This window comes from Syngnathus scovelli, chromosome 2 (assembly GCF_024217435.2).
Source record: "Syngnathus scovelli strain Florida chromosome 2, RoL_Ssco_1.2, whole genome shotgun sequence".
NCBI lineage: Eukaryota > Metazoa > Chordata > Actinopteri > Syngnathiformes > Syngnathidae > Syngnathus > Syngnathus scovelli.
In genome coordinates this window covers 5,367,793-5,393,410 of record NC_090848.1, presented here as the reverse complement: position 1 = coordinate 5,393,410, position 25,618 = coordinate 5,367,793, and the positions used below count along the sequence as shown (strand labels likewise).

The window sequence follows — 25,618 nt, the reverse complement described above, 5'->3', positions numbered from 1 at the left end:
ATAAACATATAAGTGCCGTGTGCTTTGAAATAGGCAGAGGCATTAAGCATAATAAAGCGGTATGCTTTTATTTTGTAGGTCCGCCTATCAAATACCTTTCTTTTGCATACTCCACTATGTGTTTGACACTGGTAAACGCACTGTGGTACTGACGTAGGGGCCGGGAAGCTCGCTAAGTTTTTATTTTTTCATAAAGGGAATTTTGAATTAAATTATCTATGATTCCGAAATACTGCTCCAGTTACCATGGTAGTAATTTTCCTATGAATATATTATTAATAAACGTCTCAATACAGTTATACATCACTCGTGATTTTTAGTCATAACATAATGCTGCAGTTTAAGTTCCTAAAATATAAAATAAATTCATCTTAACAAAAATGACTTTACCCTCTGTTTATTATTATTATTATTATTATTATTATTATTATTATTATTATTATTATTATTATTATTATTATTATTACAGCTAATTTTCAAATATACACTCACAAAGGGTCATGAGAGGAAGACAACAGGAACACTAAAAGAGGGAGCACATTGTTTAGTTTATGCAATTGTTGATGTGGAACCTATGTTGAGCAATCTGTCAAAAGCATCTGCAGGCTGTAAAAGCTTAAAAACAGAATGAGCAAAGCAAATGGACATTGCATCCAGAACTTTGTGGCTAAGGGGAGTTTCTACATAGTGAAGCGCCCATTCAGCATTTGAAAAAGAAGAAGTGATGCCAAATTCCTGCTTATCAGATACTACCGCAACAATTTAAAGAATGCCAAGACGTTTGTAACAGAACAATTCCTTTGCACTGATATCTACAGATAGAGATAAAATACTGAGAGGAACTGTAAAACAGTCAAGGGGCCCACACAAACATATGGTAATTGAAATACGCATTAGCATGTACTCGTGGCCTCATGTTTAGCCAACCATTTTACTTCATGGTGCATTGTGATGAACCATGGGGAAAACAATTTTTTTTTCCTTCTCTTATTGTGCAATACATATAAATAGTGCACCGAAATTAAACTGAGAAAATGGGAAACAAGACGCCGAGTCGTTAGAAAAACAAAAATCTAATAAATTGGCATCGTCTAGACAAAATGTCAGACATTCCCAAGGATGATCAAGAGGAAATTTACACAGTTTTTTTCACGTTTCCCTTAAGTTCATTTGCGAGGCACAAGGCTGTTGTTTCATACTTTAGTGGGAGGAGCTCCCAAGATGGTGTTTCCAATGTGACCCAGAAGCTGTGTGGGAAGAAGGGGGGGTGCATGTGAAGCATGGACATGCAGCCCATATGTGGTGTATTATTCAGCTCCTTTTTGTCATACGGTTTGACAACTCTCTCATACACAGGTCCAGGTCCAGATTGAGTTGCAAAACGCTACTGTATGTTGTGTGATCATGACCTTAACGCCTGGATGGTGCATGACATCACAATTGGAGTGGAAAGTATGCCATATGAAGCTGGACAATGCACCACTAGGCAACAGAGAGAGAGACTTTGATGTGTTTATTAAACACTTGCAGAATAGATGTTTCAAGGACCCAGTGGAGGCATTTACCAGCGTTGCGTCACCCAGGACAAGCTTGCCTCCCTTGCAGAGAGGACAAAGGGTGTGGAGGGTCATGAAACAAACTGCACATGGGAGAATCTGAAAGCATGAATTAAGTTATATTTCTGATAGGACAGCAAATGGAAAGCTAATGAAAAGCAATAAGATTCAAATGTCCTTAGAACTTCATCACTATAGTTGTTTGATAACTTCAAAATCGAAGTTCCAATTGCAAAATTGTAATAGTTTATCACAGTCTGAAAGGGGGTAATGGGGAAAAAAGTGTGGGAGCACGTAAAAGAAGGTAAAGTAAAACAGACGCTGGACAAAGCTCCGATGGATGACCTCATATCTGGGGAATGTGTGTGTGTGTGTGTGTGTGTGTGTGTGTGTGTGTGTGTGTGTGTGTGTGTGTGTGTGTGTGTGTGTGTGTGTGTGTGTGTGTGTGTGTGTGTGTGTGTGTGTGTGTGTGTGTGTGTGTGTGTGTGCTTGCGTGCATGTGTGTGTGTGCGTGCACAGACATGTAACTATGCGTTCGTGGTTTCATGCATATACTGTGTGAATATTTAAGATAAATGTATGATTTCTCCTTTATATTAATAGAAACAAACACATTGATAGCAATTAAATTTTTTATGAGTTTTAGACCACAACTTCCTTCCAAAAAGGAAAATTTTCTGGCTGACTAAAATAGCCAGCAAAGCCTTCTTCCCTGGCCCATAGGAAGAATTGACATCATAATCCACATGCTAATAATTTTTCCATGTTATTAATTTACTCTCAATCTCCAGTATTTCATTAGTTCATCATGCGATTTAAAAAAAAAAAAAAAAATGGTTCAGTATTGCCCCCCTAGAAATTCAAAAGTGTTTGCAAATACGTTCAAATGTGCACCAGAGCTAACCTTATGTGCAAATAAGCCCGCCCTGCCCTCATAAACACACAGTGTACAGCTTCAGCACAAACACAGGAATTGTATTGGAACAAAATGTCTTCTTCTAAACTTTATAGTGTTTTAAAACTTTCTGACAGTGCAATAGGACCCCATAGCCCAAAATCTAGCATGAGAAAAACTGCATGTCAGTTGCCTGTTTCCTCATTTCTCTCATAAGTGAACCATGGAGTGGTTAATTGTTGCAAATTGGTTGAAGTTTGCACAAGTACGTAGATGATGAGATGTAAATGTTTATATAAAAATTGGTGCTGCCCTATTGAAGCTATAGGTTTTCTATAATACAGGTAAAGTCTTATCTTTGTCTCAAAGGTCCATGAGGCTAACTGTTTGAGGAGTGTCTCTATATTTCTGTATTCCATTCTTGCCTTCCTATTCTTCTGGCTAATAATGAGTGGTTTGCGTTCTGTGGTATAGACTGCTATTTTTCATGGTCCTCTTGTGGTTCAAGATGGCGGCGCGTGCACACGCAGCGGCCACTCTCTGTCCCGTTCGGTGTTGTGTGAGTGTTTACTGAGTGTTTGTCCGGCAGTTTTGTGTGTGTTCGTCTCGTGTGATACGTCGTGCTACTAGTGCGGCGGGCATGTTCTGCTCAACATCGGCGGAAGTGGATTTTATGGCGTTCTGGACTTCGGTGCGGAGAGATTAAGGGCGCTCGGACTGCTTCGTCATGGAGAGACGCCGGACTGGCCTGCTCTTCCTCCCCCGGTTGGACTGTGTCGTGAGCTCGGACTGCTCTGTCCTGGAGCATTGTTGGGATGCGTCGGCAGTGGGTCTGCGAAGCAGCAGACGAGGGGCCAGCACGGAGACGTCGGGCCAGGCTTGCGGCCAACCCAGCTCGCCCAGCGTTCCATTCTCCTGGCGTACGTTCGTTCGCGACAAGATGGGTTGCGTTCGTCTGATAGGATCCACGAACCGGACAGTGCGTGCCTGCTGTGTGCTCGTGTTCACAGTGGCCTGGTTGACTGTCATCTTACCGGACTCTGCTGTGCATCGGGAGCGGCTAGCGTGCTATCACGCTTATTGTTCATTGATGTTGACTTCTTGTGTTATTTTTCCTGTGTTGTTTACTTGTATGTGCGTTGTGAACTCTGTCTTGTCACCCTGGGATAGTGAGAAACGTAATTTCGATCTCTTTGTGTGTCTTGACATGCGGAGGAATTGACAATAAAGGAGACTTTGACTTTGACTTTGACTTTCTTGCCTGCTGGGGCTTGTTGCTGATGTCACTAACAGTTGTTTTGGAGCTATCTTAACAGCTCTCACAATGTTTCTGTCATTAACTGCTGTTGTTTCCCTTAATCTACCTGTTTTACATCTGTTACTTAGCACAACGGTGGTTTCTTCCTTCTTCGGGACATTCCAAATGACAGTACTGGCTTTGTGCAAAGGCTCTGATTCATTTTCCATATTTTCTTCCAAATCTTGTCTCCCAATTGCTCGGATCCAGATGTGTATACCTGGAAACAAAAGCTGAAATGCTCTCTTGTGTCATTTATCTTTTGGTGTCAAAACCAGCTGCTCTCAGTCAACAGCAAAAAAAAAAAAATATATTGGCCTCAGTGTTTCAATATTTTTGGAAAGGAATATATAAAGTAGCCTATTTTCCAAACGTTTTAGGTCACAATGTTCCTTGGAGAGAGGGGAATCTGTTCAAATTTGCTACACTTGGTGAACACTCTCCCTGGCAAAACTATTTTCAACTCCAAAAACTTTTTATACAAGTATTTTTATTTTGAATATTTTTTTTCAAGTTTCAAGCTCAACACATTTATTTTCAGTTTCATGTACAAGTTTTGTTTTTTCAAGTACAAAACGTGTCTATGTGTGTGTGTGTGTGTGTGCGTGTGTGCGTGTGTGTAAGTGTACGTGTGTGTGTTATATAGGGACAACTGCCAAACAAAACATAAACAAAAGCAAAAAAGTCAAGGTTGTTCTTGTGTATTGTAGGAATGTCAGTGCAACGTAAAAAAAAAATGGAATCCTTGAGCAAAAATATTTTCTTAATGTTGAGTTCAACGAGTTTGATGCTACTTGAGTGAGCTGCAGTAACAGCCGGTGCAGGCTCCCAGGGGAGGCAGCAATAGAGGCAACAACCACATAAGATGCCCATTGAGTGACGTAATGCGAGTGTGTTGTGTATAGTCTGATGAACATCTGCAGCGGAGCAAAGTGTGTTTTCGTATATTTACGTCTGCAAAGGGTCATGCCGGTCACGCATATCCAACCTGAATTTTTGTTGTTTCAAATATTTATTTGGCATTGTAAACACAGCGACCTTAGAAGAATGCTGCTCATGCTCACAGCAGATAATGTGAATGAGAGACAAGCAAAATGTGGAGCCATACCAAACATGATCAAAAGTCAGCGCACCTTTTTGTTGGAGTGTTTTCACCTTTTTTTCCCATCTTCATGCTCGATATGGAATCACACGCATTTGTCAATTAAGAAAGAAAGAAAGAAAGAAAGAAAGAAAGAAAGAAAGAAAGAAAGAAAGAAAGAAAGAAAGAAAGAAAGAAAGAAAGAAAGAAAGAAAGACAGACAAACAAAGCGAGGAGAAGCGGGGGGGGGGGGGGCGTTTATAAATCCATCTCATGTATTTTGCTCACTCTGGAATGCAGCTCCAATCCAAGCTTGACTCCTCAGTTGACACTCCCACTGCCTCATGCCATAAAACTCTCACACACTCATACAGACTCCATATGCACAAGTCGAGTCATTAGAAACCACTACAACAAATGCCTGCAGCTGATACCATGCCCCCAGGAAGAAGTCAGACCCCTTTAAATTAGTTTTCATTGGTCACGTTGTATCCAGTAAATCTAGAATTTTTATTTTTTCCAAATCTTGTCTCCCAAGTCAATTAATGACTTGTTTGACCGTGCACTGTGCTGTGCAGTGATTGGAAAATGAAGCTTCAAATTTGCTTCATGAACCAGTTGTATGTTTTGACACCAGTAGATGGTACTCTCAATTCAACACTGGGCTGAAAGTACACTGACAGGATGGTGGGGCAAAGGTCAGGGACGTCTCCCCACCGCTCCCTGCAAGATTCTTTGGAAAGGTATTTCTGGGCTTTCCGAGCTTCTGATTCTGAGAAGCCAATGTCTTTTAGGAAGCGCTTGGTTGAAAGCCCCACAAAGCCACGGCAGCCAACCTCCACTGGGTAAGTTGTTGCTCTCCAGCCCCTCTACTGACACTCCATCACAAGCTCTGCGTACCGTAGCTTTTTCCTTTCATAGGCTTCCTCAATTGCTCCTTTCCACAGGACTGTCAACTCAATGATTAGGACCTTTCTCTTCGTCGCTGACCACAGTGCAATGTCTGGTCTCAGCGTCGTGGTAGTTATATCTGCTGCGATGAATCGCAACAAATACAAATGGTTCATGAAGCAAATTTGAAGCTTCATTTTCCCATCAATACTGGTGTGCTAAGTGGCTTATGGAGAGACTTTATTCACAAGGGCTACGGATACAGTCTCAAACCTAAATTGGTGCCTGTTGCTGGGAAATGAAATGTAAACGTGTTCTTTGTTTAAACATCAAGTCATGTATGACAGATGCTTACAGTAGAGGATGTTTTGTGCCTTGAGATATTTTTGACGCTATTTGCAGATCAGCCACATTCACCGATTGGTGTCAGATTTTTTTCCATTGCTGACAATTTGCAAAAAGTGCGTCAGAGTCTTTTCATCATGTAAACTGCTCTTTGGAGAGGGACACATTATGTACTTGTTCCTCCTACAGCCTGTGTTTATATCACTGAGTCGTTGCTGTGGTAACAGGCCAAACCTCACAACCAGCGGCGGCTACAAAGTGCAGAGATCTTTTTTTTTTCCTATTGCTCACGTAAGGTAAGGATATTTTCGGAGGGGAGGGAGGAATTGATGCAACCATCCATCCTCTTTCTATATTACTTGTTGTCATTCGGGTCACAGGTGAGCTGGAGACGATCTAAGATGACTTTGGGCCATTTGCAGAATACAAAAAACAACAAGCAACCATTTGCACGCACATTCACAGTTGCACACGGATAGACAAGAGCTGTAAAGCCATAAGACATGCACACTCACATAAACACATGCGGGCAGGCGTGTAAATAATTTCAGAGCCTATTAAATGTCCATTAACACACACTCCCTACAAGTCTAAGCAAATGTGACCCAGGTGTGGTCTCAAGATACTTCAATTAGGCACATTTGAGGTCCAATGCACATCTCAACAGGACCCTCACCTTTTGGTTTGATGCATTACTGTGCCAACAACACAAACAAATCCCCCACGTGCAGTATCAACGCAAATACTAATGGTACCAAGCTGACAACTGTTAAGTGTGGAGAACATACTTGGAGACAGTGGTGTCAAATCCAGGTCCAGAAAGAAATAAGCCCTGCAACAATTTTCTTCTAGTGTTTACATTTTCAGATGATCGCCTCTACAACATCACAATGTCCCATTACTAGTGAGCTATTTTTAGAATAGGCCCACCACTTTGGAGACCCCTGATCTATAGAGTGCCAAGCTCGTACTTGTGTCCTGCGGTCCTGCATTCTCACAAAACTGTCATCCTGTTGCCTCTTTTCTTTTTGTCTCACCTCCGCCGACAACCTCTGTTCGCGGGTGGCAGTGTAAGGTAATCGTGCAGGGCATATCGGTCAGACTTGTAGTGCTGCCACACATCAGGTCCAAGGGACAGAATGAATTTATCTGATAGAGTGACTGTTGTGATTGACAAAACACATCGTGGTATTTAAGTTGAGCATAAGCATTTTTTTATTTTGTTGATACAAACAGCTCCTCATTGGGCCTCATTCTGTTTGTAGTCTTTTTGTATTTATTACATAAAACATCTCATTTCTATTGCATTCATGCCGCTGAAAGATTTTGCACAGTGACGTATGGCTTATAAAGCACAAAGCCAGAGAAGCAGAGGAATTCCGATCATTTCATTAGAAAGGGTATCATATGCAGCTCCTTGTTTGTTTGTTACAAATATTGACAATTCCTACCGCAGTACGATGCTAAATAATACCCCTAGGGTGATTAAACATATGATCTATTTTTCCTCCTTTTTTCTTTCTAAATTTTAGAGAGCTCCCATTCTCCAAACAGTCATTTAGGCACATAGGAATATTTATGGGTACCCTCCCAGCAGGGAAAATGGGAGTTCAACTTGGAAGTGACGCAAGCTTGTTATGAGAAAGACAGAGGGAGAGAAAGAGAGAGAGAGAGAGAAAGACAAAGACTTGCCTCTACGTAAATGTCCATTTCCTGTTTTAGCAAATCTCCAAATTTAGTTAAATCAATCCAACAACTAAAATCTATTTTTTTTTCTTAAATTCCAATCTGCTGTTCATCACATGTATTTGGCCATAAAATATATTATGTCCAGCTGTTTTTGTATCAGATACTTGGAAGTCAGGACAAAGAGGGCCTTGCACATGCTCGTACAAGTGCACAGCTGCAGCCTATCCATATTTGTAACGTGATTCATCATTTGCAAAGCGTGTGCATGAACTTGTGTCCAGATGCAGAAGTGTGTTCAGCACCTCGGGTTTGCGCAGCTCATGCAAGATTGAGTGAAGCTAATTGGCGCCCTCTATTGGTCAGAGTTTACTAAATACACTAGGAAAGACACATTGGTACTTGTGAATGACCACACCACCTTGGTGTGGCATAGAGTACGCCACAGAAAAGTAAACAACATATTTAGCAAATCTTTTGGGTGCCCTCATTTTTGCCGAACATTGTGGCAAAAAAGTATCCATTGGATGGCAATGAAGTATTAATAATGTGCTAACGTGGAAAAAAAACATAAATTGAAGCAGTCTTGTAGAGAAGCTGTTTGAGATTATTTAAAAATTCAACCACTAATGAACTATGACGGCAAAGCATGTGCTGAATTGAACAAACACATGTGCCTCCCATACATTTCAAACAAAACTGGCTTCTTGAACTTGGCTCAAAGTCTTCCTCTGCAGAACTACTTTTCTATTTTTAGCTGTGGTTTGCCTCACTTTGTTTTGCTTTCTCGCTGCCTGGCAGTTTCACAAGGAGGGAGGAAAGGTCCATCACTTTGCCTTACTTTGTGCCTGGAGCCATTACTATATTCTTGAAGTTTAATGGTAGTGTTTTCTGTATTTCCATATTCAATAGCAAGAAAAACTGATTTGCAATGATATGATGAGCCAGTCTTTTCTTGAAAAAAAAAAGTAAAAGATCTTATTTTCTTGAAAAAAATTAGGATCACCTTAAAATACAAACATCAACATGATGGATGGATGGATGGATGGATGGATGGACGGACGGACGGACGGACTGACGGACGGACGGACGGACGGACGGACGGACGGACGGACGGACGGCCGGCCGGCCGGCCGGCCGGCCGGACGGATCTATCTGGACCAACCCAGGCGGTTGGGTCAATTTGACCCAACTCTGGGTTGCTTTGTACAATAAATGGGTTGTTTGGTGCAAAACAACCTTTTAGCCCATTTTTTAACCCAAATTAGATTGTTTTTAACTCAGCATTTTTAAGGGTATGTGCACAATAATGTACAAGTTTATGGGTCAACGGACAGTAAATAGTAAAACAAACATATACAGGTAGAATGCACTGGTGACACAAAGCCGGAGAGGGGCATTAGGACCTATAGTGTCTCATCTTATAGCACCTCTGCTTGACACTTTGACCTAGAATTCCTTACAGATAAATATACAAGCCGCTACACTGAAAGCGATTGGAGTACAAGAATAAGATCCGAATGCTCAGTAATGATCTCACGTAGACTTAATACTGCATGGCTGAGTTTACACTGAGTTTATCCTCAGATAACATTTGCTATTCATTGTTCATCTGTGAATTTTCTTTTGTGTTCCTGAGAAACAACCATGCAGACTCTGTTGTGTTTGGAAGTGTAAGATCACGCTAACTTTGGATTTTACTAATTGGGTTTGCTAGGTGAGGCAGATCAAATTTAGTGTGTGTGTGTGTGTGTGTGTGTGTGTGTGTGTGTGTGCGTGTGTGCGTGTGTGTGTGTGTGTGTGTGTGTGTGTGTGTGTGTGTGTGTGCGTGTGTGCGTGTGCGTGTGCGCGTGCGTGTGTGTAGGCGTGTGCGTGTGCGTGTGTGTGTGTGTGTGTGTGTGTGTGTGTGTGTGTGTGTGTGTGTGTGTGTGTGTGTGTGCGTGTGTGCGTGTGTGTGTGTACGTGCGTGCGTCTAAGTGTGTAAGCAATGTCTTTCCTCTGACCTTTAACTATCCACATTTAAAAGAACAGGGTCACTTTACTTTCGACACGCATACTCAAAACAAACAGGGATGCACACTTTTGGCCTTCAAGACTGTAAAAAAAGCAAACTATAAGATCACTGCTTTGTGTATTGATGATGAAATCCCGCACGTCTGCCCACTTGCTGGAGGGGAGCTTTAATCGACAACAGAAAGGGTCTCTGAGCGGATATTAATGTTTACTTTGCGCATGTCTTCTATTCCAAGCAGTGCTTTTTCCCCTTCGTTGTTTAGAAAACATCCCGAAGGAGACGTGAGATCACCCACGCTGGGATGCTGCCAGACAAATCTCCAACAGCTCATCGAGATCCTCGTCAACACAAGTCTACTTATAGAATGTCGACTTTAGACAGTGGTGGAATGCACTGTGTCTACAACACCTTTCCTTTTCACAATGTACGTATATTTTTCGTATGTCTTAAGAGTAAATTACACTACAATGAACCCTGAAGCTAAATATACAGTTTTTTTGAAAAATATATTTTTGCACAAGAACAAACTAGGGGCAAAATGGGCTGAGTATTATTGCTTTCATGGTATCATCGATTATAGCATCCAACTGCTTTTTCTGATGGCATCCCCTACACTGCTGCGTACTTGACTCATCTGTGTATTAGTGACCTTAATAACCTTATTTCTTGTTTCACGTATTAGTTTTTCAACAACAGCTGTCAGGTTTCCCAAACTGGTAGTTTTACTATATAAATCTCTATTGCTGCATACATTTAATACTGTCACAGGGGGAAAATATATGTACCTTAAGGTAGTTTGAAAAAAAGTAAAATAATAATAATAATAATAATAATAATAATAATTATTATTATTATTATTATTATTATTATTATTATTATTATTATTATTATTTAGACCCCAAATAAAAAATAAAAGGTATATGCAACATCAACCGCAGATATTTATAGATTTTATCTTATATATTTTATATATTTTATATATAGATATATTTTATACTGTCTCCGCATAGACAACAAACTTTCTGGTCTGTAATTAAAATGAACATGCCAGTTACTGTGTAAGTCAGTTAAACTTTTCCGTTTTGTCTCGCATGTGTAATCTGTACGTTCAGACCGAATGTGAGTGTTAAAAAGTGAAAAGAAATATGTTTCTGAATGCAGGAGGAGGCAAAAGGAGACTCAGGTGAAGTAAAGTGATTATTCTAAAATCTTATTTATGAGATAACATTGACAGAAATACAATTGACTCTTGTTACAGTCAACCAAAGTTTGTAATACATTGTCATCTAGTGGTCTTCTTGTGTCACTGCAGTATCTTACTACATCATTTTATCAATTTCATATAATTTTCCAGCAATTGCATGAAGTGCGAGCAACTTAAATGTCAACCTTCTTAGGCCAAAAAACAGAGCGTGATGCATTTCATTTGAAAGCAAATGTTCAACTCTCATATTAACTCGTTTTCACTTCTGAGGACAATTTCATGAATGATCGGTTTAATATTTAAGAAATAAAACAATTATGTGATATCACAAAACCATTGCACACCGTGAAACTCAAGCAATTCTACTATAACATACTGTACAGTCTGAGGGACATTCGTTTTTTTAAGTTCCGACTCGACCAATCATGCCAAAGTGATAGCCTTGTTATCCTCAATGGACCCATTGCAGAGTGAAAAGAGGAGGGGGTGACAGCAGCATGGAAAACTGAGATTTAGCAGAGGGTAACAAAAAAAAATGAGACCATCTCAACTGCACCAAGAGAAGAAGAGGGAAAATGGCCATAGCAAAGCTGTTGAGAACCTCTCTGGAACAGGAAGCGGTATTAAAAAATGTCAAGAGCTGCGTGGTTTTTGACCCGACGCCCCCTCCCAAGCGTGAGAACCAAGTCCTTTAAGACCTTCCCAACACAAGCACCCGCACACGTGCACACTCTCACACACACTGTAAAGCCGTAAACAAAGAGGGAAAAAGCACCAAACCAACAAGGGTCTGCAAAACAAGAGGGAAACCAATCATACCTTTCAACTAGTGCGTGTGGACTTGTGCCAACTATGCAACTGATAAAGCCCCCCTGCTAAAAATAAGCATCCAAAGTATGTTTTGGGAAAGATTTCATTCTAAGCCTCGATTTCAGTCTGCTTGATGCCCAATCCCCTCTATGAGTGCAGCACTGGGTGAAAATGCCATTTGTGTGCTTCAATGCACCTTTAGTTGAAAATAATTAAACCTTTAAAGGATCGTAAGAGATTATTTGGCTCACCCCAGAGAATGACTTCTATAACATTGTTAGAACAGCCCTCCTCGTCCTCTCACACATTGTGGTAATAGCCAATATGCCCTTGCTCAAGACAACTGCTGTGATGCAGCTTCCATGTACAGATTCCAGAAAAAAAGTGTGTGCGAGTATACGTGTGCGTGCGTGTTGTGTCACAAGTGCAACCGGCATGGCAATCTAGAAAGAAAAAAATCCTAATTTTAAAATTGGAATTAAATGTGGTCAATAGTCTATTGCGCGTGAGACCGTTACCTCTGGTTTCCACGCGACGCCAGCATGCGAGCTCGGTGGCTGGGTCCGCCTCTGGAGCCACCTCCGAGGCGAGAAGAGCGCACCAGTACTGCCGGGCGGCGTGAACCCAGAGCCTCGCACATGGAGTGGTAGATCCCCGGTCGTGCTCCGTTTGGAACCCTTCGCAACCTCGTAGTCAAAGTCAAAGTTGGACGATGGGAACACGTCCAAAGGTATAGAGGGAGAAGAGATAGATGGCGCGATGGGTTCTTTGAGCGTTAAAGTTTTGGTGCGCGGTTTGGAGGACACACCTGCGTCCTGGACAGTAAATCCGGACAACTGCGCGACATTTGCACCTTCGGTCCCGGTGCCGTATTGTCTGATGATGGCAGGGTCCAGACTCCGGGTTTGCCGCAGCCTCTGTTTGGTTATAGCCTTCGATGATGGAGAGGAGCAGGAAAATACACTGTTCAAAAGTCCCTGTGCCGCAGACATGGCTCCTTCTTATTTTTATTTTTTATTTTTTTTTTGGAGGGACCTGTTCAATACACTTTCCTCAGGCTCCACAACAGTGGGGCTTGTACAGAAAATCTCAGTTGGTAAACCGAGGAGGAGTCAGATGGAGCCACATTTGGTTGCAAAGAAAAGTTGCGCGAGTTCATCCGGGCGGCGGTCATGCTCAAGTTGAAGTGAAAATTGAACCAAACACTTTGAGAATGTTAAGTCGGGAGGGAGGCAACCCTGTAGAATTGCATTGTGTGTCTCCTCCCTCCCTCCATCCTATCAATTCCACACTCACAAAATAAATAAATACTGTTGGGCATAGGTGTCAAACTCAAGGCGCAGGGTCCCAGATACAGCCCGCTGATGATAACAGCTGAGATGGAATTAGCCCGTCTAAAATCAGTTTGAAATACTGTGAAAACAGCCAAAGCCACAAAATAAAAGCAAAGTACATGGAAATAACAACTGATCCATTTTGTTATGAAATTTAGAATCTTATTAATATCGAGAATCTATTGTTCCAATATTGCAGTTTAACAACCACAATACTTAGAGTCCAGTTTGTCTACCCTGCGAGTCAGGATATTGGAGTCCATCTCAATTTACCAGTTTGTGGACCTTGCATGGAAAACAATGAATGCAAAATAGTAATACGAGTGTTAAATAAGCACAGGCAGTTTCTGGAAAACAAATAGCTTGGACTTCACCTCAAGTCCTCGCGCCCGTTACGTTGAGTGCTATATACACACCATATTTGGTAAACAATAGCAGAGCAGAACAGCCTGAAACCATTGAAAGCTGAATGAGTGATTCGCTACAGCTGCACATGCTTTTATGCCCTGGGGTCAGTGTTACTTTGCAATGTCTGAGAACGTCTGGCAGATTTGAATGTGTAAGGGTCACCAGTTTAGGAACAAATGAAATCTAATTACTGATTGGCCTACTTTTGGAACATGAAACAGTATACTTAGCGTCTGCTGCATAGTTCCATTTGTTAAAGCAAACATTTAAAATTGAGTACACTCAAAAGTTAAAATATTTGGTACACCTGCACAATTAGATAATAGCCATAACAAATATTGCATACAAAAGGCGGTGATGGTAAATCTAAACTACAAAGATTATTTATTACAATTCGTTAGACTCCCAGATGTATTGGCTATAATATTGTTCGAATTGTTATAGTATCGTGGTGTTTAAAGTATTGTATTTATTACAATGTATTGTATTGTTTTTTATACATTTGAAAAAAAAACAGACAAAGCAAAAACTAGTGATGGGAAAATGAACCCTCATGAACTAGTTGTTGTATTCTTTGACTCCTCTAATGTTAGTTTAAAGTGAGGGTTTTAAGAAATGGCAAGTCAGTTAGCTTTCAGCTCTTCAGTGAACAGAGAGTGCCATCTAGAGGTCTAAGTAAACACAACAACGGGTTCATGAATCATCTTGAAGCTTCATTTGCCCATCATTACGTAAAACAGTTTCATGTATTCACAAATGTAAATTTTCAACTATGAATTAGTTTTTATAGATTGGTTTATTAACATTTCAAAAACCAGAAGCCATTCATATACAAATGTGATTGCACTTTAGTTTACATATTAAAATGTTTAGATATTAAAATGTGAGGTTCTGCATGATTTGAATGAGGCAAAATAACATGCTTTTTCTCTCGAATATATTGTTATAATCATTTGTTTCAGACGTAATAATTTTCTGTATAAAAATTAAATTTGGTGTTCAAAAAGTCTTTTTCAAACTTGAGTCTTGAAAAAGAGGGGGTCGTCTTATAATCAGGGTCGTCTTATATTCGGGCCAATACGGTAAGTGCAGATTTACGTTCTATACCTGATTTTAAAAATAAGAAAGCTGGAAAAACAGAAAAAGAGTGTGCACCTCTCCCATAGTTTTTTTTTTTCCGAACGCAGCCAGCACTGGCGCACCGTGTCTTCAGTCGGACTGTCAAGTGCGCGCAACCGGCACTCCGTTTTTGGTGCACTCAGAATTTCAGGACGGCAAGTTAGTGCGCTCTTCGCGGATATTTTTGAACGCACCCTATATTTCCGGGTGTGATGCGGAAGTTACGACACGCTTTGAAGTCAACGACAGAAGCACGAAGACGCTTCGCAACAGCGCCATCCCTCCACGCATTATTTGTTTGTTTTTTGTGATGAAAAACAGAGGGAGAGTACCATCTCCCCCTCATAGGAGTGTGTTTGAGAAAGATCCTCTTGATAATTATGTTGGATTTTGAATTGATACGTCTTCTCTCACACGGAGCCATGAACAAATGAATTCGCGGGGTATGAAATTTAGATTCCAAAAAGGAGAACGAGTGCTGTGCTTCGAACCCGATCCAACCAAGGCTAAAGTCTTGTATGACGCAAAGGTAACAGTCACCGTATGCATCTATTTAAATTATTATTCTCAATGTATTTAATTCCACAACGGTTTGAATGCTCAAGAATCAATGACCACTTACTTATGCCACGATCCTCTTAGCCGATCTACTGGCTAATATGTATCCAGGACCAAATATGTTCGCGCCATTTCATTCCAAACAATACGAATGTTTTTCTCCGTTTTTTTTTTAAAGTGCTGCAGTTTACATGACATGTAGTGTATTCCTGGCAACATTAATTAATTTAAACGTAGTTCCTTTGCTTAGATCGCGACAATATGTCTCAGCTAAACCCAGCTAACGCCTTTCATTTAGCCTGCACCAATCGAGATGTTATTTTACTCTCATAAACAGGAGTGATAGGTTGCGAATACCTTAAGAGCTTCTTAACTTTCACCAATTCTTTAAGAAAACTTTGCTTTTTCTGTGATCACGACGTAACAGCTGCAGACCCGTCCCCCAGCGTTGTAAATTTATGTAACTATACAAAGACCTGCAAAAGATGTGCACTTGGTCACGTTGCAACCACAAACGTACATATAATTTATTGTGAAGTGGAAACTTAGACGTTTTTCATACTATTTTATGAATAAATATGACAGATGAGGCCAGCAAAAATATTCATCCTCCCTCATTGTGGAGTTGAGATCAAGGTTTCCTCAAACAATATTATCAAATTCATTTCATCTTTACAGGTCCTTGATATAATAATAGGCAAGGATGAACATGGAAGGCGAATCCCAAAGTACTTGATTCACTTTAACGGTTGGAGCAGAAGGTAATCAACCATTGTGCAACATTGTACCCTTAGCTGTAGTACAACTAATGTATCTGTGAAAATGTGTGTTTGTCTTTAGCTGGGATCGTTGGGCTGCTGAGGATCATGTCCTAAGGGACACTAAGGAAAGCCGCAAATTGCAACGTAAACTGGCACGTGAAGCACTTGGTCGCATGTAAGTATGGACACTTCCATTTTTTTATGTTGTAGTTGTTCTGTTTCACTGCATGCACAGTCTTGTTTCTTTGTGTGTCTTTATATTTTGATAAAAATGTGACTAAAATATGTTTGAAAAAAATAATCTTGGTTATTTGTGGGTGGTAGGAAGAAAAAGGGATGGGCAAAGAGGCGACATCCTTCTGGTACTAAACCCTCACTCAAGACACTTCCTAAGGAGGATGACAGTGATGACACATGTGAGAAGTCTCACTCTGCTCCCATTTGCTTGCACTCAATCTCTCGCTGCAATCAAATTAATGCCATTTGTCAATTTGTCCCAAGGCTTGATTTCATCTTCTGGCAGCAGTGAGGGCGACGGTTCTGAAGCCGAGTCTTCGAATAGTGGAGACACTACCTTCTCTGAGGACATCAACAAAATGGTGAATAACAATCGCAGACTGAGAGAGCTTAAAGATTAAATATTGTTGGACCCATACCACATCTTCACTGCTTTAGGCTGCACTGATTCGCATATGATTGTTGCCCAGAGAACATTCTTTTAGTCATTTGAGGAAAAAAAAACGTTTTTTGTTGTTGTTGCAGAAAGTTGAACCTGATATCAATCTCAAGAAGGAAAGCGAGGAGAGGATTGTACATGTTGACATCAATATTCCAGATATCCTCAAGAAAAAATTGGAGGATGACTGCTTTTATATCAATAAGCGGAAAAAGGTATTTCAAGAGTTTTTTTTTTTCAAGATAAACTGTAAATTTTCTAGGGGAAACTTGACGGGTCCCACTTTGTTGTACTAAAATGACAATATAAGTTGATTTTATATGGTCACCTCAGATCATATACATGGAAAAACCAATTGTTATTTATTTATTATGAAGAATTTTCTGGCATGTGGTAATGTGATAACATTTTCAGTGTGTTTAATATTATGGGGACTATAATACATTTATTTTGGATCTCAAGGACCCCATTAAAAATTGTTAGTCTTGCAGAAGAGTTTGAGTTCACAATGTTAACTCCATTCAAAACATTTTTTTCCTTTGTAGTTGGTGATGGTTCCTTGTCAAACGAATGTTGTGCAAATCTTGGAGTCTTATGTAAAGCACTTTGCAATCAACAAGGCTTTCATGGCTAATGAGCGGTACAGAAGGCAGCAACAGCAAAATACGACACAGAGCAGCAGCCCACAGCCAATCCCTCCAGAGAAGAAGTATTACAAAATATTTTGTGGACTTGGCTGACCTATAAATGCAACGATGAGTCATAACTTTTTATTTTGTTTTTACCAAGTGAGGAGCTGTGTAAGGAAATGGTTGATGGCCTGAGAATCACATTTGACTTCACTCTACCCATGATCCTCCTCTATCCATGTGAGCAAGCTCAGTTCAAAAAAGTTAGCTCTTCACGCTTTTTCCTGGCAGTCAATGAAGGATCTCCCTGCCCCAGCATGTAAGTGGAATCTCAAAATCAAATTGAGGAGATACGGGGTGGCTGACACGTCATTTGTCTGTCCTACAAGCACCCAGCGAGAACGCAGTCCCAGCCCAGCAGGTCACAACCCTCTCACACCTCAATCAACAGACAGTCAGCCAGCCCTGAGTGACGTTTCTACTACCACACCAACTGCGCCCACCCCAAAGCGTCGCCGCCACCCTGACATGGACTGTATCTCCTACCAGTCCCAGTCGCTCAGGCGTTCTACCAGGAACACACCTGGGGGAGAACGCCCAGCTGAAGGGAGCAGTGGCGGTAAATACATTTCAGTGGATGTCTAGTGGTCCGAGGTAGCATCTATTCCTGAACTATTTCTCTCAAATGATCGCTTTTGGTTATGAATCACACAGGCGGAGGCAGTTCCGCAGCGTCACCTCAACTCAAACGCCGCTTGATCGACAGCTCATTGCAGTCAAAATTCATCCTCAACCTTGACAGAAGTAAGTGGACAGCCTTTCCAAGTATCCATCAAAAAGAAATAGTACGCCATCGGTTCATGAACTAAACTTTGCACAAGTTTCGGAATGCAGATTGCATTAGTGTATTATAAAATGTATATCTGATTTTGTTTTTGTACTAACATGTTTCACCCAGTAGGTGGTGCAAGACCACTTGTAGTTGCCAAGTAGATGCTATTAGGGTAGTGCGGAATGTCACTTGAGTTAAGTTTTGGTCACATCACTTCATTTTAAGTGATTTCTACGAAATGTTATCTTCTTTATGCAGAAACTCCCGTACACAGTGGTTCATCCTCCCCTTTGCCTTTGACTCCAAGCAAAGAACGAAGTGGACCTTTTCACGGCCTTGAGAGCAGGCGAAATAATGAGCTTAATGAGGTGACAAATCATTGCGTGATCTTGTAACTGAGTAAGATAGGGAGCAGTATGTTGTCAATTCTTGGACATTCACAGTTTTGCAAAGGCGAATTTACCCTTTTTGCAGATTTTCTGAACTGAATTCTCAAATGTCACGCCTACTTGCGATTTTCTTGAAAAAACAGTAAACATTACAGGATTCCTTCACAAGTATAGAAAAGTATGGAATTTTAAATTCCAGGCGTAGAAAAGTATTGATAATGGAAACTTGTCTGGTGAAATATTCACGTTTCCAAAGGAGTCTAAAACAGCTGAATTTTCTAAAACAAAAAAAAATATGAATGTCTACAGATCAATCTTTTTTAAGGCGCTTAGAAATGCAAGTTACAATTTTTTCCATTGTATTTTTATTATTTATTAAATCCATGATTTCACTCTTGCACACAGCAGCTATTTGATGTCAGGTCGTATAAGACTCTCCCATTATCCTATCTATCAGGTGTTGAGTTGGAGGCTGACACCTGATAACTATCCCTTAAGTGACCAGCCTCCACCACCATCCTACCTGTACGGAGTACAGCACCTTCTGCGACTTTTTGGTTGGTTATTGTTTCCCTGTTTTTCCATTCACTCGATGCAATTTATTGCAGCCACTTGAAAAATATATTTTTGTCTGTGTTATCGGAACCCTGCATCCTGTTTGCCTTATTCATCCAGTGAAGCTTCCTGAGATCCTTGGAAAGATGCAGATCCCTGAAAGGAATCTAAGAGCCTTGGTCAAACATCTTGAGCTCTTTCTCAGGTAACATATCCATCTTCCTACGTGTCCCTGAAAATCTGGAAAATGAAAATCTGGAAAAAATATTTTCCAGTCAGAGAAAAGACATGAAAAATGAAAGAGACAAAAGTGAATGTTCTGGAAAAACTTGAATTATTCAAACAAATAAAAACAAATGAAGCATTTAGGAAAGAAATAACCAAAAACATGCTTGGTAGGCCGATTGAGCGCTCCAAATTGCCCTTAGGTGTGAGTGCGGATGGTTGTTCGTCTCTGTGTGCCCTGCGATTGCCTGGCAACTGGTTCAGGGTGTCCCTCGCCTACACCCGTGACCCCCGTGGGGACAAAGCAGTACAGAAAATGGATGGATGGATAAAAACTAACTCGCTCAGAAAAATTTTTGAAATTTTCTAAATTGGAAAATAAGTGTGATAAAATTTTCAAAACTAACCCTGGATTAGACCTGGGGAGGGCACATGTAATATAGTATTGTACAGTGTTTTGTCAGGGAGACAAGTATGAAAAATCATGGGTAAGTGTAAGAAAATGAGAGCATGAGTGGATCCTAGGAAAGGACAGAGCATGTGTTAGCAGGAGGGAGATGAGTGGGTGTTACACAAGCGTAGGGAGTCTAATCTTTAAATCCTCCCAAGCGATCTTCAGTTGAGCCGCTCCCAAACCTAAGGGATTTGCTTCTCTCAGTCTCTAATCAAACACACACATTACTGCCTTCTGCCACCGTGTTGTGCTGTAGAGCAGAATTCAATGCAAACCACATATTCAGCATAAGATTTCTGTCTGGCCGAGAGATTCCAAACTACCTCTGGTCCCCAACGCACCAATTAAAGACATCTTTGAACAAACCAGAGATAAAAAACAGTAGATGGTGGTAGTGATGTACATAAAAGGAGCTCACCTCAAGCACGCTTCTCTTTTTTTCAGGATAGAGGACTTAAATGTCGCAGTCTCACTACGAGATTTTCACGATCATCAGATGAAACCATTCCATAATGGTTTTAAGAGAAGTGCGTCCTCTTGTTTAGCTGCGGAGTAAGCATAGTTTAATTTTCTGCAGAGAATTTGAAAATAAACAATTTAGTCTTTCTAAATTTCCACTAAATATAAACTATAATAACAGAAGTTCGTAGAAATCTACCTAATCCCAAAAAATAACTAAAAGAAAATTGATTTTGATATGTTTATGTTTTTGAGGCTGATAATGGGTATGGCTGCTCATGGGAAAAGGAGATTATAAAATTTTTTTGTGGTTCCCCATGTTTAAACAAAAGTGGGGTCTTTCTCACATTGCCATCCTTGCCATTTGGTTGCCTTGTCTGTCAGTTGCCATCAAAACGTTCTCTGGTTCTTCTGTATAATTTGTTTGCATTGAGATTAGGAGGACCGGTGGAGCTAAGATGAGATGGCAAGATTTAGAGGATTTGGCCGAGTAGCGGATACTAAGAAGATTCCGGATTAGTTTTTCCGTGCAACTGATTAGATGGGAGGCAGAGGGGGCGGGAAAGGGTGGGTCCATGTTCCGTCTGTATGGCCGTAGAGGAGGATTTGTATCTGCTGAGGCATTGGTTGAATGCGAACACATCAATATCGGGGACTATAGGAAATCAAAATACATTGCATGCATTTGCTGTTTGTCAGCTAACAAGAGCACATGTTGAATATTGTATTTTCTTTTTTTATATAGGTTTCTGGCTGAGTTCCATGAGGATTTCTTTCCCGAGTCTTCTTATGTGTCAGCGTCCGAGGCTCACAATAACATGAAGCAACCTAGGCCTCTTTACTGAAAACTGCAGATGCTTTTGCCCTTCTTTTTCTTGTCTTCACACCTTCTCAGTATATCTTTGAGAAATAAAAAGTATGGAGGTAGCTGCTACAATAGAACTCCTGTGTTCTCAATTTCCTTGCCTGTCAAGTCATCTCAAAATACACTATCGGCATCGGGGCCCCCAGAGGACACAATCTTACTGTAACAGGATTTCACCAAAATAACACCATGAGGTTGGGAGTACAGAATTGTCCAGTTCCAAGTGAGAATGGTTGCTTGCACAATGTTGTTACAAACAATGTTGCAACCACAAACATGTTAAAAAGTGATTGCTGTGATTTGATCGTTTAGTTTGTGTAAGCTGGGTATCTGTTGTCAATGCAAGTTTCTGCTGACCCTCAATGGTGATCTAATTAGTGGGCCAATTTTCATTATTAATTCAGTGGAGGGTAAAAATGAACCCCAAGCCCCCAATTAATTCTTCCATAACATTAGCTTCTCATAACTAATGTTTGTTTTTTCAACCATGAAAATGGTGTCAAGTAAGAAGCTGATTGTTACAGACAGGAGTGGAGAGTGGATTTTTTGCCAGTGATCACTGCTTATTCACTTACTGCACCCATGCATATATGCAAGAGAGACTCCACACTTTGTTTTTGAGTCACAGGTAAATAGTGGGAGGAGGAAGTATGTTAATCCTGTGGGATTTCTTTTATTTCTTCATTGATTGGTCATAAATTGGTCTGATCTTTAATCGCAAGAATGAAGACAGGCTTCATAAACTAATACCATTCAAACAATTGATTTTATTGAAAATAACATTTGAAACATTCACAGGATAGCAAGGAAAAAGTAAATGAATCCTTGAGTTTGATAACTGCTCTCTCCTCATAGGCAGCGATGCTAACCTCAACCAAACATTTTTGTAGTTGCAGATCATACATGCACAATGAAGGGTAAATTTTGGACCTTTCAGCAAGATTCCTGGGATATCTGGTTTGAATCAAGGTCACATTCATCTCAGTCGGGTGGAAATCAGGATATTGACAGTTTTGGATCAGTGTCCAGTTGCTGTAACTTGCATCCTCTTTTGAGCTTCAGTTGTTGGACAGATGGCCTCGAGTTCTTCTATTTTAGAATTATTTTTCCCATTGATGATCGCAAGCTGTCCAGGCCCTGATGGCACAAAGCACCTGCATACCATGATCCTTCTTCCAACATGCTTCACAGTTGGGATAAAGTTTTGATGTTGTGTTTTGATGGTTGTTTCTTCCAAACAATTCATTTTTTGTTTCATCTGTCAACAGAATATTTTACATTCGGTACATTGAGATATCAGAATGTGTGTATCAATGATGGGAAGCAACAGTGCTGAACCTTTTCCATTTTCCCTAACCGTGCACAGATGAAATTCAAAACTTTTTTTTTTTTTTAACCCTTTACAGTTTAATACAGTTCAAATTATAAGTCTTGACTTCAACCCAATTCAGATGCTGTGGCATAACCTTATTGATCCATGTGTGGAACCTTTCCCAGCTGTCTTTGGGTGAGAGGCAGGGTACACCCGAAACTGCTTGCCAGCAAATTGCAGTTACATGATTTCAGGAGAGCTATTTACATCTGTGTTTTTTTTGTTTTTTTTTTGCTGATCTACAATCGTTTTGTAAAGCATAATGGTTATTGCTGCCAAACCAGTTACTCGATGCAAGAGTCCACTTACTTTTTCCCACCATTGATCTATTAACTTTTGCCTTTTTAAAAATCCTAATTTCATTGTTTAATAGGGATTGTCTTCTGAGGCGTTAAAATGTGTTTAAAGAATAGGACTGGGGCAAATACATTTTCACAGGCCTTTATATTGTGTATGTCACTGCATCTTTACCTTCCTGTAACAAACACCAAAAAAAAAAACAGTATTGCTTTGGGTCATAGCAGGCCGTAGCTACTCTTCCATACTCTTTTCTGAGTCCTAATGGGCTATCGGAGTAAGCCCCAATTTTATTTGTGGTAGATCTGATACCTGTAATGAACAGCTTATCACTGCAACCCAAGACCGCACTCTCTTGCCTGCTGCTATCATGTAGCTACGGAAGCCAGCAGCCAAGGCCTCTTGATGCATCGCTAATCGATTTCTCACCACAGACCCTCTCTGTCATTTACCACATGATTCATCTGTACAGGCTTTTATGAGATTAGAGGTATCACCCTCTAAGTGCTGATGCCTTCACCTCCCTCCTAACTGTGCCCATTTTGTTTGTGGTACCCACAGCCCTCCCTCTCTTTGTCTGGTTTTTCATTGCCTCCCCAGTTCTTGTTCAAGGTAGATCTTGACAAGAAAACAGCAGCTGCCCTTCAGTGTTTCTCCCGTAAGTCATTCACTTTGGACAGTCCACTTTGGACAGTCCACTTTGTCACGCCACCTTTCCAGATGTATCCATGCTGGTTCCTACCTTCATCCTTTTCATCCTACATCAAGTTTTATTCTGTGGAATTAGAAAATGCATTGGAAGAGGAGAGAGCACGTACCAGCCCTTCGGCCTCCTCTGATTCTTCTTGGGCGTCTTTCGGCTTCAGTACTGACTCAAACCTCGCCCCTGTAAAGAATTCCTCTGTCTTTAAATCTTCTCAGTTTCAAAGGTCTTCCATCAAGGTGCCCAGTGAACAGCAAATCAGAGTCAACGAATGGAGAGAAACCTCTTTTCTAGGAAATGATGAGTGAGTATGACACTGTATTCCCTAGACTTTTGGAATCTCTACTGTGATTTCTAGAAGGATGTAAAAACAATATAAAACTGATTTAGTAGTTTAACTAGAATAGAATGCCAGCAGAGGCATGCCTATCCTATGTAGGGCTACAGGAGCTGATTACGTATGGTCAACTATATTAATAGGTTTAATAATGTCATCAATGAGCTAATATCTGAGAAAACTCACTGGCTCGTACCTCAATATGTGTAGACATGCATGAGAAGGAGCTCTGCTGTTGTTGAGTGAAATAGATGTGAAGTAAGTGAAAGAGAAGTTTGATCAGTTTCTCCCTGACTCACTTCAGAACTTGTATATCTCCTTAAGATCCCATGCACTATTCTCATTATTATTGATTTGTTGTGTGAAATTTATATGTGCTCTGGAATTGACTGGCAGCCGGTGTACTCCACCTTGAGAGCCTCATAAGGAGAATTTGTATAGAAAATGAATGGTTGGATACTATCAGCTTGGTAATGGGGTGGGAAATTGTCCATTAAAGTTTCCTAATGAGGGCTATGACATAGTGATAGGAAAATGAAGCTTCAAATTTGCTTCATGAACCAGTTGTAATTTTTGACGACTCTAGATGGCACTGGTAGGTGAACTATAGGGGTTTGAGAAAAGATGTCCGGGTTCTTTCAGTCCAATGTTGACGAACTACCATCAAGAGGAGTCAGACATACAACTGGTTCATGAAGCAAAATTTAAAGCATCATTTTCCCATCACTACTCTGTGCTTGAATGTTTCGACAGTGACTGGACAATTTACCCGTTTTTGATACTCATCAGCAATTTATAAAGAGCCAGCTGTTTTCCCTTTTACCCAGCATCTTTTGAGCCATTTCACTCATCCACCTCCAAACCTCTGCGACTGTTGCACCCTACCCCCACTGATCCACACATAAAGTAATTTCATTGCAGTTGTGGTTATTGTTGGACCCTGCCCCTCTGCTGGTGGCAGCTTGAGGATTAGGGAATAACTGAACAGACGCAGCAGGATGGCACACTGAGTCATGAGGTAAGATAGCATTGCTGTTAATATTTAAATAAATCAAATGTATGTTTGATTATCAATGTCAGTATCCCTGTGGGTGTCAGACATATTTTTTGTTGTCGAATGGCTGCACCTTGACCCCAGACTTACTACTTGCACTAGCTTGAGGGGCTTGAGGCTCTGTGGCATCAATATTGCCTATGACAGGAGTCAGGCTGCATTGCAAAGTTTTGGGCTGCAGCCTGACATAAAACAAAGCCGGATAGTCCATGAACAATGAATTCTAAACTACCGCAGTTAATAATAATAATATAATGATCATGTGAAAGATTTATGGATAATTTTTTATTGCATTATTTTCTGGTACTTTTCTCATATGGTGGAAGACTTTGACTCATCCTATTCAATTACCACTATCTCTTAATTTGATTTTCAAATCTTTCGACATCTCATCTTTGACTTCTATGTGCATACTCGTCTATGCATCTCTTTAAAGTAACTGCTCAGAATTTGTTTAGAAGATGGCAGCATCCTCAACTGCATCCCCTGGCATCTAACGTCTTTTCTTTGTGTTATTGGATTCTTTTTGGAGCACCAGTTGTGAATGTGCATGCAAGTACATACAGAGTTAATAGTTATAGTTAATAATTTGTTGTTGTATCGTTGTTAGTTATATGTAAATCGCTTTGTTACAGCTGTGGCTGATGTGAAATGATCTAGTATATGAAGTTGGGAGTATATTACAGGGTACCAAACAAAAGGCAGTTCGGTCCTTGTATCACTGATGTCAGAGTTTGTTTCGTATTGTTTGCAATGAGACAGATTTGTGTTCCAGTCATGTTTGGACTCCACAAAGGTTGTCTCAGATTCAG

At 40.5% G+C, this 25,618-nt stretch overlaps 3 protein-coding genes across 5 annotated transcripts in view; 2 read left to right on the top strand and 1 right to left on the bottom strand.

Moving 5' to 3' along the window:
- The window catches only part of LOC125988439 (rho GTPase-activating protein 6), a 33,719-nt gene extending 20,804 nt beyond the window's left edge, over window positions 1-12,915 (bottom strand). For 2 of the 3 annotated variants that reach the window (XM_049753669.2, XM_049753670.2), the window contains exon 1: window positions 12,298-12,915. In XM_049753669.2, coding sequence (XP_049609626.1) covers window positions 12,298-12,771 — 474 coding nt within the window. In that variant the 5' untranslated portion in view covers window positions 12,772-12,915. The remainder of the gene's footprint in view (window positions 1-12,297) is intronic. The other variant, XM_049753668.2, reaches the window with a different exon arrangement.
- A 1,956-nt stretch (window positions 12,916-14,871) lies between these two features.
- On the top strand, window positions 14,872-21,120 carry LOC125988497 (MSL complex subunit 3). Its single transcript, XM_049753789.2, has 14 exons — window positions 14,872-15,169; window positions 15,877-15,959; window positions 16,039-16,134; window positions 16,284-16,375; window positions 16,461-16,558; window positions 16,722-16,850; window positions 17,181-17,344; window positions 17,425-17,583; window positions 17,654-17,883; window positions 17,979-18,068; window positions 18,355-18,464; window positions 18,943-19,042; window positions 19,161-19,245; window positions 20,924-21,120. The coding sequence occupies exons 1-14, from the start codon at window positions 15,071-15,073 to the stop codon at window positions 21,021-21,023; spliced, it is 1,635 nt and encodes a 544-aa protein (XP_049609746.1). The 5' UTR covers window positions 14,872-15,070; the 3' UTR covers window positions 21,024-21,120.
- Window positions 21,121-24,680: 3,560 nt separating this feature from the next.
- LOC125988496 (FERM and PDZ domain-containing protein 4-like) overlaps window positions 24,681-25,618 on the top strand; it is a 29,816-nt gene continuing 28,878 nt past the window's right edge. Inside the window, exon 1 of the mRNA XM_049753788.1 lies at window positions 24,681-24,770. Within this exon, the coding sequence (XP_049609745.1) occupies window positions 24,766-24,770 (5 nt within the window). The 5' untranslated portion in view covers window positions 24,681-24,765. The remainder of the gene's footprint in view (window positions 24,771-25,618) is intronic.